The sequence below is a fragment of the Pseudorca crassidens genome, chromosome 11 (assembly GCF_039906515.1).
Source record: "Pseudorca crassidens isolate mPseCra1 chromosome 11, mPseCra1.hap1, whole genome shotgun sequence".
NCBI lineage: Eukaryota > Metazoa > Chordata > Mammalia > Artiodactyla > Delphinidae > Pseudorca > Pseudorca crassidens.
The window spans coordinates 100199320-100218066 of NC_090306.1; the positions used below are offsets into that span (position 1 = coordinate 100199320).

An 18747-nucleotide genomic window follows, 5' to 3' on the forward strand; every position below is an offset into this window, starting at 1 on the left:
AACAATGAAGGAAAAATCCATATCAGTGTCATCACTCCAGAGGTGGGAAGAAGGGGTGAGGGGATCTCCAACAGGTAGCAAATGGCAGAACTAAGGCAAGGGGAGCTCCCCGGACCCTGCTGTTTCTCTGTTCCAATAGGCAGCAGGACTGAGGTAAACAAGCTCTGTTTTGTTCCTGGGACAACAGCTACTTTGTAACCCCAGTGCTCTGCTCTGCATTCCTCCACCTCAACACACCCCAGCAATAACAGGTTGGGGACTCGAGACCCTACACCTCCTTAGCCCACCCCAGGGCTGGGTACCACCCTGCCTGGACCTTTTCTGATTTCTCCTCCCTCCCCCGAGGCTTTGGGGGCCCTTCTCTGCCACTCATCTCCCCCTAGGCCCAGGAGCGCCAGGGCAGGGCGGGCTGCCCCCACTACGGCGATGGGAATGGAGGTGTGATGGATGGTGCAGCTGGAAGGATGCGGGGTGGGAAGGAGTGGGGCAGGAAGACGCCAGGCTTTGGTTGAATGCTGCTGATGCTGTTTCTACAGAAGTTTGAGTCTTAGTTTTCACATTTGTGAAATAGGCTTAAAAACACCTGACGCCTGATGGTTGCCAGGACCCGGGGGAGGGAGGAATGGGGAGTTATTTTTTACTGGTGTATTTTTACAGTTTGTTTTGAAAGATGGAGAGTTATGGAGATGAATGCACACCATTATGAGTGTATTTAATACCCGTGAACAGTGCACTTCAAAATAGTAAAGATGGCAAATTTTGCTATGTGCATTTTACCACAGTTTAAAAAATTGAAGAAAAAAAAACAAAACCTAACTCCTGAAGCTGCCAGCACTAAGAGCGCCAATATTTGAACGCTGAATTCATGCTGTCATTTAGCAGGTCATTAAGTCCTCTTTGAGCCTCGTGGGCAAGAAAAAAGCATCAATCCCGTAGGAGTTCTTTGAGGATATAAAGATCCTGGAATACCCACCCAAACGCAGCCAGGGGATTCATCCACAAATATTCCCCGGAGCAAACCAGCGCACGCGACAAAACAAACCTGCAGACCGCAGGAGGCAGAAAGACAGTAAACAAGTAAACAGATCACACTTGTAGCAGCTCTGTTGCCATTCGGACCCGACTGGGTCCTGGAGTCCGTGCTATTGGCCGGGGAGGCGGCCCTGAGGGCGGGCCGGGGCGGGGCCCGGCGTTTTATATGGTCGCGCGCGCGGGCCCCTAGCCGTAGACAATACGCCTCCCGGCTCGAGCGCTGCGGCCGCCGCCACCGTCACCGCCATTGCCACCGCCGACGCGAGGTGAGTCCGAGCCCTGCCCCCCCTGCTGTGACCCTAACTCCGCTGGCGTCCGCCCCTCTGCCCAGCCCGAGCCCGGCAGGTAAGCGCCCGGGGGCTGCCCTGGGCGCCGGCTGGAAGGTGGGGGACCCGTACCCAGGTTTCCCTGTCCCGGGTGTTACTCGCGGGCGACGTCTGGGGACCCCGGCTCCGAAACACCTCCTCGCTGGCGGGGGCTCCAGTTCCCGGTTGGCGACCGTGGCAGCCGGGGCCTCTGCGGGCCTCAGTCTCCGCATCTGTGCAATGGGGCGGCCCCTCTGCGCCGCGCCCCGGGAACCCGGCGCCGCATCGCCCCGCTCCTCCCTCCTGCGCGGCCTCCGGGGCCGGGCTCCCACGTCCTCGGGGGACGGGCCAGAGAGCGGGGCTGCCAGCCCAGGGCCGAGGCCCAGGGCCGAGACGGTACAGCCGCGCGGCCACCAATAAACGGAAGATGGCGTCGAGCACCGGTCCCCGCTGACCCCGGGGCGCCCCGGAGCCGCGCACCTTCGAGGGGCCCGAAACCGGCCGGACTCGGGACGCGGGGAAGTCCGGAACAGGAACTGCGCGCCGAGCGGGCGCGGCGCCCTCCTCCTACCCACGCCCAGTGCAGGTGCGCCGCGCGGGGAAGGCGCCCGGCTCGCTTGTGTAAACCGGGGACCGCCGGGCGCCGCGGCGCTGGAGGGGCCGCCGGGCGCGTTCTATCCGGTGACCAAGAGGGGTCCAGCCGCAAGCCCCGCGCGGCCCCAACCAGCCCTGGGGGTGGGGGTGGGGTTCCCCGGGCTCGTTACCTCCTGGGTGTGAGTCGTTTTGTAAACCGTTCATTGTTACTGTAATTTTCGCCAGAAGGAGCCACCCTGGGGGCCGGGTGTTGCTGCTGTTGCTCTTGCTGCCGCTGCTGTTGTAACATTTTTCAAGCACCCATGTGGCTTGGTTTTCTGCGCAGGCTTTGCTCCAGCTGCCCAGGAAGGGAGGAAGGGAGGAAGGGAGGGTTATCGGTTTTATCCTTACTACGCTAGGGAGGGCTCTGTGCTGGCCAGCCTCCAAGGATGGTAGGCCTCATTTTACAGATGGAGAAACTGAGACATAGTTCAGGAGGCATTATGAGCCGTTTCCTAGAAGCCAGGCCAAACTCTCCACGCAGCCACTTTCCAGCTGTGTTGTCTTAGACGGGCTACTCCACCTCTGAGCCTCAGTTTGCTCATTCTGTAAAATGGGTCCGTGAGGTTTCCCAACAGGGACGGAGGAACACCACCCCCAAGTGTTGGTGGCTGTTACTGACTTCTCTGGAGTTAACACTTTAATCTTATTTCTACTTATTTTGGACATGCCCTTGGAATGGGTCCTTAGGAACAGCACTTTTTGGGTGATTTGCACCTGGTCCCTAAATGGCCCGGATTCCAGTCTTAGCACCTGGCTGCTGGTGCTGCTTGTCTGTGTACCCCACCATCTCCCCTCCCTTCTCATTCCAGGATTTGGGGATTTCCCACCGTTTTAACCTCAAGGTCACTGTGGCTTCTTCAGCCTTACCAACATTAGACTGTACAAGTTTATTTTTGCTTGGGTTTGGTTTAAAATGCCTGAGGGGTCTGGAGAGGGTGGCTTCCAGAGTGTGAGCTTTCAGGGAGTGCCTCAAAATGTCCTTTAGCGTGGGGAACTTTTTTTTTTAATTTCTTTTTGGCTGTGCTGGGTCTTTGTTGTGTTGCTGCGCGCGGGCTTTCTCTAGTTGCGGCGAGCGGGGGCTACTCTTCGTTGCGGTGCGCAGGCTTCTCATTGCAGTGGCTTCTCTTGTTGCGGAGCATGGGCTCTAGGTGCGCGGGCTTTAGTAGTTGTGGCACGCAGGCTCAGTAGTTGTGGCACACGGGCTTAGTTGCTCCTCAGCATGTGGAATCTTCCCAGACCAGGGATGGAACCCGTGTTCCCTGCATTGGCAGGCGGATTCTTAACCACTGCAAGGGTGGGGAACATATTTAATCTACCTTCTAAGATGGCTGCCAGGTGGTCTTTCTTTTTCTTTTTTTGGTGGAACTATGTCAGCAGGAATATTTCTCCAAGCATCAGGGATTCTGTGTGGCCTTGCATGGGAGGGATGGAGTGATGTACTTAGCAGCACGGTCTTTGTGCATGTCAGACTCATCATCTCAACTCAGTTGCTTCCTTCTCTGAGAAGTCTTCCCTGACTACCAGATCTAAAGCCACAGCCCTCCCACTCTTCCCAGCGGTCCCTCTGGCCTAGTACCTTTTTTTTGGATAGGTAAGAAGTGGATTTATTTAGAGACATACACATTACATAGACAGCATGCGGTCTGTCTCAGAAAGTAAGGAACAGTCTTGGGAGAAACACTCCAGAGTGTGGGCTGGCCTAAGACTTGACTATACTGTCTTCAGGACACTCAAGACAGTGTGGGAATTATGTGTGCTCACTTCGTGTGATTTACACTAGCCTGTAGTTCCATTAGAAGAGGAATTTAGAAAGGTCACACTCATTAGAGCATCTCCAGTGCCCGTCACAGCCTGGGCACTCTGGGAAGAAGCTGGTTAGACGGTTGTATGTATGTTTATTGTAAATTTTCTTAAGTGGTTAGTAGGTATAAAAACTGAGCTGCAAAGAAAGCAGAGAGCAGTGTTATAGTCCATTTTTTCACGTCCAGTCCTCTAGTAAATGGAAGGGGGCACACCGCGAAGGGCTCCATCCATCGGTGGGTCTTGACCCTGACCTCGGAGGTGTTTTCCCCTCTCCCTGGAAAGCATCCTGTTTTTAGTGAACCCATTAAGTTTGTAGACAATTAATGGCTTCTTGCTTCCCCTGCCGTGGACATAGTGGATCCCACGAGAGTCCGGCTGTTTTTTTCTTGGCTCAGAACAATTCCAAGGGGTTTCAAGGAAGTTCCCGGCACGCTCGGGATTTTGTTGTCGGCGGCCACCAGGAAGCCTGCAGCGGGTCTGGAGTGGACGTGTGCAGTCGTGGCTTTGTCCTGCCGCGGGTTGGTTGGGGCCGGGCCCTGGATGTAAGCAAATAAGTCCCCGGTCCAAGTCCCTCGTGGGCCCTGAGGCAGGCAGGAGAGGCCAGGCCTGGTGGTCAGGGCACTGGGGCGGCTCGCGGAGGGCAGCTGATTATCCTAGTGTCAACATTAGGATGTGACGACACAAAACACCCGCTGGGCCTTGTCAGGCACTGCTTGGTAAACCTGTTTTTCTGGAGGTGGGAGAAGACACGGGGTCGCCCAGAGTCTGACAGGAGATGCAAGCTCTGGGCCGGAGCGGGCAGCCCCACGTGGCTATCTGGGGAGGGTCACTTGTGTCTGGCTTGGACCTCAGAGGAGGCTCTGAGTCCCGGCAGGGAGATGGGCCGGATTTCCCGTGTGCCAACAATGACGCATCCGGGAAATCCCAGCTCTGACACAGGGTGGGCATGCGCCTCTCCTGAGCTCCAGACTCACCAGACGAGAGCTTCCCATTAGTGAGTGCTGACCGTATACCATGCGTGCAGCCTCTGCCTCCTCTCAAAAGGTGAGGCTGTCCAGTCCAGGGTGCCCCAGCCAGGAGCCGACTGTCCTGTGAGCCCAGTTCCCTCATTCTATTGGACATTGTACTGTCTGGTTCCCACTGGGCTGTCCCCGCTCACAGGGTTCCTGCTCTGAGCCAGGGCAGATAGACAGGTAAACATTTAATGAGACCCGTCATGGGCTAAGTGCCTAATCCAGGTCTGTTTACGCAGGATGCTGGGTACGGAACAGATAATTCTGTCCTGGAACGAGGTGGGTTCTGGGCTGGGCCTGGAGGAAGAAGCAGGTCCCTGATGCCAACCTGGGGAAGGCAGAAGGAGGGTGTAAAGGTGGGGTTGAGGGTGTGAAAAGATGGGAGTGGGGAGCTGAGATCTGTCCCAGGGAGGAAATGGGAGCCCCCAAGGCTGCTGACTGGAGCGCTCCGTGACAGGATCTCGTGAGTGGTTGAGACGCCACAGCGCTGGAGGGAGACCCAGACCTGAAGAAAGCAGGGCGTAGTCCTTCACTTAAATTCTTCTTAGGTACTTTAATTGAAGTATAGTTGATTTACAGTATTGTGTTAGTTCCAGGTGTACAGCAAAGTGATTCAGAAACAATATATATTTAAAAAAATTTTTTTCCATTATAGATTATCACAAGACACTGAATGTAGTTTCCTGTGCTATACAGTAAATCCTTGTTTATTTTATATATGATGGTGTGAGGACTTCCCTGGTGGTCCAGTGTTGAAGACTCCGCGGGGTAGCGGGTTCAACCCCTGGTCGGGGAACTAAGATATCCCGCATGCCGCCTGGCGCGGCCAAGAAAAATAGTATATGATAGTGTGGATCTGTTAATCTGATACTCCTAATTTATCCCCCCCTTCCCCTTTTGTAACCATAAGTTTTCTGTGTCTGAGTCTGTTTTGTAAATAAATTCATTTGTGCTGTTTTAGATTCCACGTATAACTGATATCATGTAGTATTTGTCTTTCTCTGTTTGAGTGTGATAATCTCTAGGTCCATACATATTGCATATTGCTGCAAATGGCAATACTTCGTTCTTTTTTATGGCTGAGTAATATTTCATTGTGCACACACACACACACCACGTCTTAAAACCAATCATGTGTTGATGGGCACTTGGGTTGTTTCCATGTCTTGGCAATTGTGAATAACACTGCTATGAACATTGAGGGTGCATGCATCTTTTTGAATTTGAGTTTTCACCTTTCGTAGATACATGCCTAGGATTGGGGTTGCTGGATTCTATGGAAGCTCTATTTTTAGTTTTTTAAGGAAACTCCACACTGTTTTCCATAGTGACTGCATCAGTTTACATTCCCGAAAACAGTGTAGGAGGGTTCCCTTTTCTCCACACCCTCTTCGGCATTTACTGTTTGAAATACACGCTCCTTAAACTGCAGACCCAGGCGGTATCTTGGCACCTTTCCTTTCTAATGGTGATGGAGAAGCACAGGGGTGTCAACAGGACTTGGTTGACTGGGATCCCCTCCGACCTGGCCTGCCAGGGTCTCCTCACCATGTTTCCCCTGCCTTTTTTCTGTTCAATTCATTGAAGTGTGTATTCTTACAAAATACCACAAGCTGGACGGTTCATAAGCCACAGACATTTATTTCTCACAGTTCTGGATTCTGGAAGTCCAAGGTCAGGGTGCCCCAGACTTCCTGTATCCTCAGTGGAGGATGGGGAAGGGAGCTCTCCTGGGCCTCGTTTAGAAGAGACGAAACCCACTAGCAGAGCCCTCATGATCTGTTTGCCTCCCAGCGGCCCCACCTCCTTTTCCCATTACTGGGCATTAGGTTTTCAACTGAGGAATTTGGGGCGGGACAGAAACCTTCAGACCTCAGCAAACTGGTTGAAAACCACTTCAAAATTAGTTGTCAAGAGAATTATTAATCTTTTACACTTTCTCTACAGTTTGTTTGTTTTTTTAATGGATATTTGAGCAGGAAAGGACAGAAAAGAATCTGTCCCCAATGCTTGTTTTACAAGTGAAGAATTAGGGGTCCAGAGGGGCTAAGGAATTTGTCCAGAGTAGCACAGCCAAGCTGGAGCAGAACCCAGGTGTGCGCCCAGCCCAGGGCCCCTTTGCTACAGCGTTTCCATTCATAAATACTGTGTAAGCAGTGAGAAATCAACATCTGCATAAACAGCAGGTCCTTAGCTTGCTCTTGTCACTCACAGCTAATCGTGACTTCTTTCCACGCTACCCAGAGGCCCCAGCTCCTTCCATTTGTGCGGGGCCAACCTGCCCAGGTGGGGAGGAGAAGAGGGCGCTGGTCTTGCATTGTTCTTCCCGCTGACATTCCGGAGCTCATCGGGTCAGGTGCTGGGGACCTGGAGCCCAGTCAGCCCTGAGCAACTCCAGCCAAACTGTGACCTTAAACTGCGGCCAAGGGTGTGTCCTGGGGTTGAGGCCAGATTTAATGTAGCTCCTCCCACGTATGTGTGTGACAAGCCCTTCCCGGTTCCAACCCTGAGTCCTGACGGAGGCTGGACTCTAGATGCAAATAAAGAGGGTGTGGGGTTACTGAGCGAGAAGCACCGGGCCCAGAGTGGGCAGCCTTTGCCTGAGGCCACCCCAGCCTCTTGCTCGGTGGCTGGCAGTGTTTGCGCCTGGTCCCAGGTGGCTCAGGCCAGCACCTGTGCTGGGGTTCAAGGTGGAAGGAGGGCTCCGGTGCTGCTGCGGCAGTAGGACTTGAGGGGGGTCCCTTCCAAGCTGCAGCTTTCTAACTCCTGCCCACCCCACAGGTGAATTTCCAACCTTTTGCTTGAAATAACCTTTCCCTCTCCTTACTTTCCTCTCCCTCCTTTCTTTCCTCTCTCCTTGTCCCCCAGGTATTTCTCCTTCACTTAAGGGAAGTGAGCCCCACCCACATCAGACCAGCTGCTTGGGACATCTGCAGGTTCATAAGTCTGGACCTCTCCTGCCAGGTGGGGAGGGAGCGGTGGTGCAGGGGCGGGGAGTGGGGCTGGGAGGGGTTGGATGCCTGATTCCTGAAACAGACCTTTAAGACAAACATCAGTATCTGAGACCGCAAATTAAAGCTATGAACTTGAAACAGTTGCTTTTGCTTTATTTTCTGAATCAGTGATACCAGCATATGTTCAGGAAGAGGAAAACATAGTAAAAATTCAGTCTCCTTCCTACCTTTGTCCCAGAGAGGCCCCTTCCCCTCTTTACTAATCGCCTTTCTCCTTCAGGAGATGCACTCACGCAGGTGGAGGTGTTTGTCTTTTCTTCTTACCCCTGTGGCAGCACAGTTAAGTCGTGCCCCCTGCTGTGTGCATGCACCTTCAGGATCTTGGCCCAGCAAGATCCTGCCAGGTACAGGCCGGCCTCACTGGAGGACACATTTCCAGAAATTAAAGGGTTGTGTGCATTTGTGACTCTGGTAGAGACTGTCAAACTGGCCCCCAGAGAAGCAGGGGCTAGCTGTTTCCCGTTCCCTTCTGGGTCTGTTGATTTCTTAACCAGCTGTGGAGCCCCTGCTAGGTGGCAGAAAATGGGCAACAGTGGTATCTTTTATTCCTCTGAACAGTCCTGGAGGCTGTGCCGCTTCTGTGCTGGAGAGCCCTCTCTGGTTCTGGTCACACAGCCGTGGCAGAGCTGGGACTGGAAGCTGGGTCTGTCTTGCTGAGGTCAGGGCTTTTCCACTTGATGCTTTGAGCATTGGGTGCTCTGTAAGCCAGGGCATTGCCCTGCTCATGGAGGGGGCGGGAAGCCCCAAAGGAAAAGACTGGGGACCAGGGCTTTCCAGCTGGATCCACCCAGCAGCCACTGGCCTGGCACCCAGGACTGCATTTACCAGATGGCTCTGATGTGGTCCCAGAGGGGTCATCACCTGTTCCTGCTTTGCTGCAAGGCCTGCAGGGACAGGGGGAAGGCTGGGCTTCGGGCAACTGAGGGTCCCCCCTCCAAAGAGGGGGCAGCTGTTCCCATCTCAGTGTGTGTGTGGAAGAGACACAGCCAGTGACACTGCAGGCTGGCTGGTCCAGAGCCTGCCCTCCCTTCCAAGCCCTGCAGGTGTCCTCATGGCTGTGGGGACAGCAGTTTGCATCTGGAGCTCTGGAGGAAGATGGGTTTCCACTGAGTGTGCAGGAGGGTATGTGTGGGCTGCAGCCTGGGTGGGTGTGCCTTCCTTTCACCAAAGAAGGGTTTTAAACTGCTCATTTGCAAATATGCTGGAAAGAAACAGATGCTTGAAACCAGTCCAGGCCCCTGGATCTGCAGCTGCAGTGGCCTCAGTACTTGGCTTTGTTTAGTCATTCAACAAGCATTTATCTGCTCTGTGTTGTGTGCCGGGAAGCGGAGATTAACAGTAAGGGCAGCTTCTTTTTACGTGTTTTTTTTTTTGGCCACACCATGTGGCTTGCGGTATCTTAGTTCCCCCACCAGGGATCGAACCCGGGCCCCCTGCAGTGGAAGCTCGGGAGTCCTAACCACTGGACCTCCAGGGAAGTCCCAGCTTCTGTTTGTCCCCCGTGAAATGGCTATTGCTAGTGTCCTCATTGAGGAGTGAGTAAGCTTGGCACAGAGGTTGACTTACCCAAGGACACCCAGCAGGGACCAACAGGGATGTCAAAAGGAGACTGAGGATGGCCAGTGGCACTGCCCAGGCAAAGACTAGAGGCTTGGCACGTCTGGGTACGTGCTCTGTAGTGTGGTGGGAACCAGGTCCAGGATTGGGGTGGCAGGGCTAAGGCGACCAGGGGGAGAAGAGGGCCCTGGTAATGGTGTAGCATGTCTCCCGAGGGGACTGGGGAGCTAAGAGGGGGTGGCAGGGTCAGATTTGAGGCTGCTGAGTGGAGATCAGATTGGAGACCCCAGCAGGAGCAGGGCCAGACAGGAGGGACCGGCCCTGGGCCTCCACTGGGGTGATGCGGTAGCTGGGAGGGACCAGAGCTGGCAGGCTGCCGTAGGGACCCTGCCCCCAGCCCTCTGGCCACACTGTTCTCTCGCTCAGATCTAGAGGCCCAAGGACAGCCTAGGCCTGACTGCTGATTCTCCTCCATTGATACCAGCCAGAACCTTTGCATTGGCTAGAAGCAAGAGGGCAGAGGACTTGGATTCAATCTTCACTTCTCTGACTTAGATACGGGATTAAGTGGGGAGCATTTTAGAGTTAATCCATGTACAGGGAGGGCTTAAATCACTGCCTGACAATAGTAGATACCCAGACATGAGCCAGAATTATAAGACAATTAGTGCTTGTTCTTGCCTGGAAGAGGAACCCTATTATCTTGGGACCATTATCCCCATTTAACAGATAAGGAAATTGAGGGTCTGGCCCAAGATCTCACTGCAGGCGAGTGGGTGGGTTAGGACGTTAACCCAAGATCCCCCCACCTGTCCTGGAGCATCCGTGCAGGGCTCAGATGATGAGCAAGGGGAGAAGAGAGTCTGGTGTCTTTGTTCTCTTCCCAGGCCAGCCCAAGAGAGGTCCGGAGGGGTCTGGGGACCCACATGAAGGTGCAGACGTGGGTCCTGCCCCCAAACAGTTCAGTCTGGTTGGGGAGGCACCACTCCGTTGCTCAGCCATCCGTGGAGCTGGTCAGACACAGCACAGGCCTCACCCCCAGCCTGGCCAAGCTGCCAGTAGCCACTGTCCCTGGTCAGGCACCTGCCTGGTAGGGCCCCTCATCCCATTTGGTACACAAGGTGCCCGGGATTCTAGGCGTCTACTGGGGACGAGGGATATTGAGAAGGTGGGTCAAGGTGAGGTTCAGGCCATGTGCCCAGTGAAGTCCCCTTGTGACCCCTTGGGAAAGGGTGTCCACGGGACCATAAGCCATCCCTGGGAAGAGAAGAGCCCCGTGCTCAGGGGGCTGGGGAGGGGGGAGGGGTGAGGGATCAGGGAGACTGATGCAAATGACGTCATCTCCCTGACGGGGTAGCTTTCCCTGGAAAATAGCCATTTGCATAGACACCCTGGGGCCTGGGGCCTGGGGCCTGAAGGCAGCAAGAGCTCCTGGTCCCAATTCCTGAAATGCCAGCCTAACACAAGGTCAAGTTCACAGGGCTTACAACCTGTGCAGTGTTAAAACCTGTCTCCATTTATCTGGGTCTTTTTTTTTTTTTGCGGTATGCGGGCCTCTCACTGTTGTGGCCTCTCCCGTTGCGGAGCACAGGCTCCGGAAGCGCAGGCTCAGCGGCCATGGCTCACGGGCCCAGAAGCTCCACGGCATGTGGGATCTTCCCAGACCGGGGCACGAACCCGTGTCCCCTGCATCGGCAGGCGGACTCTCAACCACTGTGCCACCAGGGAAGCCCTATCTGGGTCTTTTAAGTCCGTTAATGGAATTTAAAATTTTTGTCCATAAAGATTTTAAGCATCCTTTCTTAAATTCATTCCTGATCAAAACCCTTATATTTCTGTAGATGTATTTATTGTCTATAATATTTTCTAGTTGCCTTGTAGGAATGCTGTTTTTTGTATGTTGATCTAGCTTGTTAAGACTCATTTACAGTTTTCTTAAGGTAAACCTAACTTAGTTGAGCCCACCCCGCCCCAAAGTGGTGTCCATGCACCGCCCCAACCCCGCGGGGGTCCGGGGCCTGGGAGTAGGATTTGTGACCTTGGTTCAGCCTCCCCTAATCAAAAGGGGAAGGGATGAAAGTCACCCCTGGCTACAGAAGTGGCTTCAAACCATACTAGTTTTGTCGTCTGCTTTTTCCTCAAGGATGGCCGGTGGATCTAGATTCACCTCATGGCTTTTCACCGATACCCAGCAGTCTCTAGAACAAACGTGTGACGATTTAGGCACCCGGAGTGGTACCTCTGCTGGGTGTGGGGTCTTAGGAAAGTCCCCGTGACCCTCCCTGCTGGTTTGGGGGAGTCGCTGGGTCAGGCCCTCTTAATACTTTGCCTGCAGGTGCCCTCAGCAGGTGGCAGCACCCTTCCCTCAGCCCTGCCGGGGGCCACCCTCCCTCCACCCACCAGATCTGACCTGACAGCTCCTTTCAGCCCACAGGGGAAGGGGCTGTCCTGACAGGTGCGGGTGGCATATGTCAGGCCGGGGCTCTTTTGTGGCCTTTGTGGCTGTGTTTACACGTCTGGTCTCTCCAGCCCCAGCTCCTGCGGACCTGCCTTTCACACTGAGCTTGCATCTGAACAGATGTAAAACTGTTTCCCTCTCAGGAAACTGAAACAGCCATCTCTCTTTGATACAGATTCTGGGCATTTATTCTCTCTGGAACAATGCTGTCCTTATGTGGTTTTCTTTCTCAAAGGCCAGAGTGCCCCAGACCCCCCAGATACCTGTCTGCGCCCTTGATGACATCATGTCCATCTCTGCATGCAGTTTGGATGCACTGTGGAGAATAACTTGTCTAGACTTGCCCCGAGACACCTGGAGGACCCAGGAACCTTAACCTGTGTGCCCACGAGCCCCTGCCCTGTCTTTCTTTGCATTTCCAGCCGTCACCCTTTAATGCTGAAAGCACGTGGTAAGCGCACGCGTGCTTGTTTAGCTCCGTGTCTCTGTGCCCGTGCACGTCCTGCCTGCAGTCCACTTCAGGGATGAACGCTGGTCCACTCTGGCCTGGGGAGCAGGAGACTTGGGTGTAAGCCCATTAGTTATTAATACAATTAATTTTTTTTGGCCGTGCCCCGCGGCACGTGGGATCTTAGTTCCCCGACCAGGGATCGAACCCGTGCCCCCTGCAGTGGAAGCGGGGAGTCCTAACCACTGGACTGCCAGGGAATTCCCTACAATTTATTATTATTATAAGAATAATGGACTGAAGTACAGAGGTCATAACAGTGCCTGTTCCCCCCGTGTTCCAGGCTCTGCTCAAAGTACTTAAAGGAGACTCCTTCATTCCCCAACAGCCCAGTGTGTGTGGGGGTACCTTACAGATGAGAAAACTGTGACATCACACAGCTGCTGAGTGGAAGAGCTGGGATTTGAACTCAGGCCCTTTGGTTCTTCATTCACTATATTCCGGACTGAAGGCTGTTTGATACAGTGTGGGGTAGATTCTGGTGAACACGGTCACAGGCCTCACCGGCTATCACAAGCGATGATGTGAACATGTAAACACAGCTGCCCAGGCTGTGTCTGCTCCCTTTCGGCCCCCATGTCAGACTTCTGAGACCTCATTGACCAGAACTGGGTGACATGCCCACCACTAGCTGCAAGGCATGCCGGGAAGGTGAGAACAGGAGTGTCAGCCTTAGATGAACACAGATCAGGGCCACCCCCAAAACTAGTTCTATTAGCAAGGAGCCAGGGGAGTGGAGAGGTGAGACATCAAGCGAAGAAAGGAGGTTATAAAATACTATGTAAGGAGTGATCCCTTTTTTTTTCTTTTAGGTTCTCATTAGTTATCTACTTTATACACAGTAGTGTATATATGTCAATCCCAATCTCCCAATTCGTTCTGCCCCGCTCCCTGCCCCAGGAGTGATCCCATTTTTGAAAATATGTGTGCTGCGAATGTGTTTAGTAACTGGCAATATCCCTCTGGGAGTTGGGATTGTGGGTGACTTTTCCTCGTGTAGCTTGCATTTGCTTTTTCTGCTCGAGGGGCGTAGCAATTGGAAGCTGGCAGAACCCAACGAATTGGCTCTCCTGCTGGAGCCCAGCCTTAGGCCACTGTGACACCAGACACTTGGGTTTTTTAGTTTGACTACAGGCCTCTTGGGGGCCCGTATTAGAAACATACGTTTGTAGTCTGATTTGCTCTTTTTTTTTTTTGGCCGTGCCCCACGGCTTTCCGGATCTTAGTTCCCCGACCAAGTCCTAACCACTGGACCGCCAGGGAATTCCCTGATTCTCTTTTCACAAAAAAAAAAAAGAGAAAAAGGCAAGGGCGCTTATGAGTCTTCTCCAAATCCCTGAGGGGTGTATGACAGAACAGAGAGGCACGGTGACTTGCCCAGAGGCACACAGCAAGCATACACAGCAGGATTCACGCCGGGGAAGCTAGGGTAGAGGTAAGGTGACTAGTGAGTGACACCCCAAAGCATCCAGTCTACTTCTTTTTTCTCCAGAGAAGAAATGTATCAAGCAAGACCCCTCTCTAGGAACCTCTTTTTGTACACCTTCCTGCAAAACCATGGCCCTGGCTTCCTGGATGACCAACGTGAGGGGCTACCCGGCGTGACCAATATCTTGGAGTTCCACCCTGTCTCCCCCTACAGGTAGGTCCCAATTGCCTCTGGGCCCTGCCCATCCCCATTCCTGGTCAGTGACCGTGGCCGGGTGGTTAGCAGAGCCTTCTGGGTTCTCCAGACAGGGCTGCAGAGTGGAAATTCCCTGGGCGTGGTCACGCAGGCAGGTGCCCTGGGCAAGGCAGCTGTGCTCTGACAGCAGCTCACAGAGGGGCCCCTCAGAGCACCCAACATATTCATAGTCCCAGGATGGCACTGGCCATCAAAATGACTCAAGCTTGTGGCCTTAAGACAGGGTGCCTCCTGGCCCTCAGGACCACAGTCACCTCAAGGCCTCTTAAGAGATGGATTCAGTTTTAGAAAGTCAGAAGGAGGCCACTTCAGATGCAGACCTGACCTAGTTGTCAGGGCAGCCAGGAAGAGATTGTCCCAGCATCAGCACCAGGGTTCTGGATGCTTCCCCCTGCTTTAGGCCTCAGGAATTGCTTAGCCGTGAGGTCCTGGACTTGGGGTTTGGGACTGGTCGGGACTTTAGGGCTGGAGGGACCTGAAAATCTGCCACCTGCCCTTCCACGCTGCATCTGTAGATGGAGCCCGGGGCAGTGTTGTCCTGACTTGAACCCAACCCACTACCTGATTGCCGGCCAGCCCTCCCTAGCAAACCCCTACCCCAGACTGGGCAGATGGCCAAGGCTAGGCTGGGAGGGGCTCAGGGTCCTGGGAATTCCCAGCCAAGTCACTGGGATGGAATGTGGGCAGCCCGCTGAGACCAGAGCTGAAGCTGGCCCAGGTGCCCGGTGGGCGTGTGCACGGCCCCGCTTCCATCAGGGACTCATTCAGTGAGAATGGGGGGGCCTAGACAGGGGCCAGGTAGCCCCCCGTTTCTGAGAAGGGGTGGTACCATCAGAGGTAATCTCAGGATTGGGGTCCAGGGGACATGTGCCAGGGTCCCTCCCAGGGTTCTCTGGGGCACCCAGTCATCCTGGGAGGGGAAAGGGAAGCTGACTGCTGTCACAGGCTCTCAGTGTCTCCCTGCACTCCCACAAGGGGGGGCGGTGGGCACAGGCTTCTCCTGGGCAGCCCTCTCCCCGGGGTCTAGGACTTGCACTCCAGGGGAGGGGACCCCACGGGCTTCTTCTGAAGCAAAGTGGGAGCCAGAGGAGGGGTGTGTGAAGGTTCCCTGCCCCCGAACCTCGCGACGAACCTGTCGGTCTGGGGCTGTGGGTCACCAGCGCAACAGCTAGCTCCCTGTGGCCTCCCTGCAGTGACGGCCCCCATTACTTGGCCATGCAGCTGGCCTCCATTGCTGACGAGATGGAACTGAGGCTGCTGCTACCCCAGTTCGTCGAGCCCATCCGGATGACCGTGTACAGGTGACGAGCCCCTGCCCGGCCCAGGACCCCCACAGACCAGGGCTGGCCCCCGGTGGCTCCGCTCCTGGGCAGCCCTGAAGCCCGCAGCTCCCCCTTCCCCCGCTGGGTCCCCAGCTCCTGGAGCTGGCCTGGGCCACAGACCCCGGCGCCTTTCTGTCCTCCCCTCATCGAGCCGAGGTAGCCCCTTTCCAGCAGAGCCTTGACTTAAAATGACAGGAATTGCTGAGTGAGCCAAGACGGAGCTCTGTGCCCAGCCGTGTGGGCGGAGCCTTCTGCATGGGACGGGCTCTCGCGTGAGGACTCAGCTTCCGGGAATCGCCGGCTTCCTTGCAGGTTCTTGGAACCTCACAGAATTGCCCAGGTGGGGACAGAGAGACCCTACCACAAAAGACCAGGATGCAAGCTGACACGGTCCCTTGGTCTCCGGGGAGGCAGCCTTCCTCTGAGGAGCCCGGGCCTCTCAGAACACGGCTCCTCCTCCCCTGGACCTGCCTCTGGGCCGGTGGGCAGCGGGGCGTTGCCCTGGGTCCGGCTCCGGGACGCAAGTCCAGACCCCTAGCAGGATGACTACAGGACCACCAACAGCCCATGGAGAGAGGCCTCTCATTGGTGGAGGCGCCCAGGGAAGGGGGATAGGGTGACAGTTGTCACCTCCAGTCAAGGCCGTCTCTGCCCCTGTTCCTGCGTAATGGCCCTGCCCCCCTTTGTCTTACAGCTTGTTTTTCCCTACAGCCACATAGGACTGAGGGACGTTCTTAGAAGTTTTATGGTGGCTTTCACTAACCTCAGGGAGAACAGAAGCCTCTGGAGCTTCCTGACCCTCAGGGACAGGGTAAGCCTTGATTCCATGACCTTGACTTACATTCCTGCCAGTGGTGCCGCTGCTCCACGGGGCATACCCTCTCTGGATGCCACAGTCCGCACCACTCCCTACTACCCGGTCCTGCCTGCTTGCCCCGTTTCTACTGCTGCCTGGTCCCAAAGGCCTCTGGGTTTGAGACTCTGGCTTGTGGACCAGATGCACGAATCCTTGCCTGCTTCCACACCTGAGCCGTGCTTCTCCCTCTGCCAGGAATCGCCTCCATGCGGCAGACTGGTGGCTCACAGCGGCTCCTTGTCCTGAGCAGCTTCCCTGACTGCTCCCCTTCCCTCCCCGCCAGCACAGCAGAACGGCCCCCACACCAGTTCCCGGCAGACAGGCAGCCCCTGGTGGGCTGGCCTCCGCTCCTGCCGTGTCCTCAGGGCCACTGGCCTCTCCTACCCCTCCTGTGCCCCTCGGCTTTCTGGTCACCTCGCCCCAGACCCCCCCCGCCCCGCCCCAGTTCTGAGCAGAGCGCTCCCCCGCCCCGCCCTCGCCTGCCTTGTCCCTGCTGGGTGTGGAGCGAGCAGGCCTGTTGCAGGCTGGAGGTCCTCACTCGTCCCCACCTTCATCCCGCAGGTGTCCCCCAGCCCGTGGCCCGAGCTGGCGCTGTCCCTGCTGCTGGTGGTGACGCTCAGCTGGGGGCGCCGCCTCCACTGACCCGCTGCTGGCCCGCGTGGGGTGGGGCTGGCCCCCCGCCCGCTCCGCCACCACCCTGGAGGTGGCCTTGTCGGTTTGGCTGGCTTTTAACTGTTTTCTGTTGCCCCTTTTTTATATTTAAACTCCGAGTGCTGGGACACTGAGGTTCATACTAGTTTTTCCCTTGTTTTTGTAAGAGAAATGAATTTATTTTACCTCTGGGGTCATTACTGGTTAATGACCTGCTCTCCTGGCCCCAGCCTGCTCTGCGGGGGCCTGTCCTGAGGAGGAGCCTGCCTCTCTGGGGTCGGTCAAATAGTGCGCAGCGGGGGGAGTGCTGGCCACACCCCCGTATCCGTGATGCCCGTGGCAAAAAGAATCTGCTGGAATAGATTTCTGTGGGGTGAGGAGAGCTCAATAAAATGTTGGTTTCCAGACAGCCTCTGGTCCTCTCCGGGGGTTTGCAGGGTGGGCTGCATTTTGCCTGTGGGTTGGGGGAGGGCAGGGCGTGCTCCTGGCCACCTGTGCACCCACGTGTACCACACAGCCTCCTGGCTCCTTCCTGCACCTGCAAATGCTGGCGTGTCTGGCCCAACACAAGCTGGTTCATCCCTCCTTGTCATGCCTTAGTGCCTGAAGTCTGCCATTAGGGATTATTTCCTTTAGGCTGTCAGTGCCTCCTGTAACTGGGCTGCCTGCTCTCCCCCCATCTGCTTAGCCAGCGCTTCCTTCTGGAGCAGTGCAGTCTGTGGGGATTCTCGCAGCGGTATGGTGCGGAGAGGGGGCTGGGCAGGGGGCACCAGGGGCAGGATGCCAGGCCTCCCACCCTGCGGGCTCGGCCCACCCCAGACCTGGACCCAGTGCTGTTTCTAGATCCTGCCAGGCCATTTTGCCTCTCCCCACCCCCAGTCCCCTACCTCATGCCAACCGTGGGCTGGGGTGAGCCACCTTCTTCCAGCTCCCCCACCCACATTCCACTCCCCCAACCCAGCACCTCCTGCAGCCTCGTCTTCCTGCCCCCTCCTGAGCCCAGGGCTGGGGAGCCTTCCCTGCCCTCCACTCAGCCCCGGAGCTGATCCAGCAGATGCAGCTGCCTCTCCACCTTCCAGCCAGGCTGGTCAGACCCTGCCCCACTCCAGACCCCGCAGGAGATGCATCCTGCCCACTCCCCCAGCACCTTCCAATCCTCATGACTGAAGGGACCACGCGGCTCCCAGGCCTTATGCCACAGCTCCCCAACGTCTGGCCCTTCGCAGCTTTAAGGCCTAACTTCACTCCCTTTCCTGTGTAAGGTGTCACTATGTCAGGCCCTCAGAACCTCACAGGGTGAGCCCAGAATCTCCCAATTCCCAGGCAATTGCTCAGATGCCCCATCTGTGGCAGGCTGTTTCATCTGGAAAGGTCACTTTCTATCCCAGACAAGTACCCCATCCCCACCAAGCTTATAGACCTGGAAGTGATCCCAGGCCTCACCCTGTGTGGATGTACTAACTCCAAGGCCCGGGCACCCACTGTAGAATCAGAGTGGCCAAGGATGTGGCAAGGCTAAAGCCAGAGGCACCTCTTCCAGGAAGTCCTCCCTGACCACCCAGCTTGCTCCATCCTGAGCTCTCAGGACAAACTGCCCACCCAACCATGTACCCACGTGGTTGCGGCCAGGGTTGCCTGTGGCTTCTCCAGGAGTGTGGGGCTCCTCAGGGAAGAGACAGACTGGAAACACTACATGGGGCCCCCAGGTGGCAGCTGATGCTGGCTGGGCAGTGGCCTCTCCCTGCAGGAGCCTGGGGATACATTCCCCAGGGTCATCCTGTCCTGGGGTTTGCAACATTCTTCCCACCCATGGGTATCAGGAGCCCCCACTGTTCTACATCAGCTCTGGGGCAGGTTCTGGGGATGTGAAGACAGCATGGGTGCCTGCCTCAGATCTCACACTCATTT

General features: G+C 55.7%; 1 protein-coding gene across 1 annotated transcript; it reads left to right on the forward strand.

Annotated features, from left to right (window-relative positions):
• Positions 1 to 1219: 1219 nt before the first annotated feature.
• Positions 1220 to 17244, forward strand: BIK (BCL2 interacting killer). The gene is made up of 5 exons (XM_067698321.1): positions 1220 to 1298; positions 13819 to 13968; positions 15204 to 15311; positions 16044 to 16143; positions 16750 to 17244. The coding sequence occupies exons 2-5, from the start codon at positions 13826 to 13828 to the stop codon at positions 16828 to 16830; spliced, it is 432 nt and encodes a 143-aa protein (XP_067554422.1). The 5' UTR covers positions 1220 to 1298; positions 13819 to 13825; the 3' UTR covers positions 16831 to 17244.
• The last annotated feature ends 1503 nt before the right edge of the window (positions 17245 to 18747 follow it).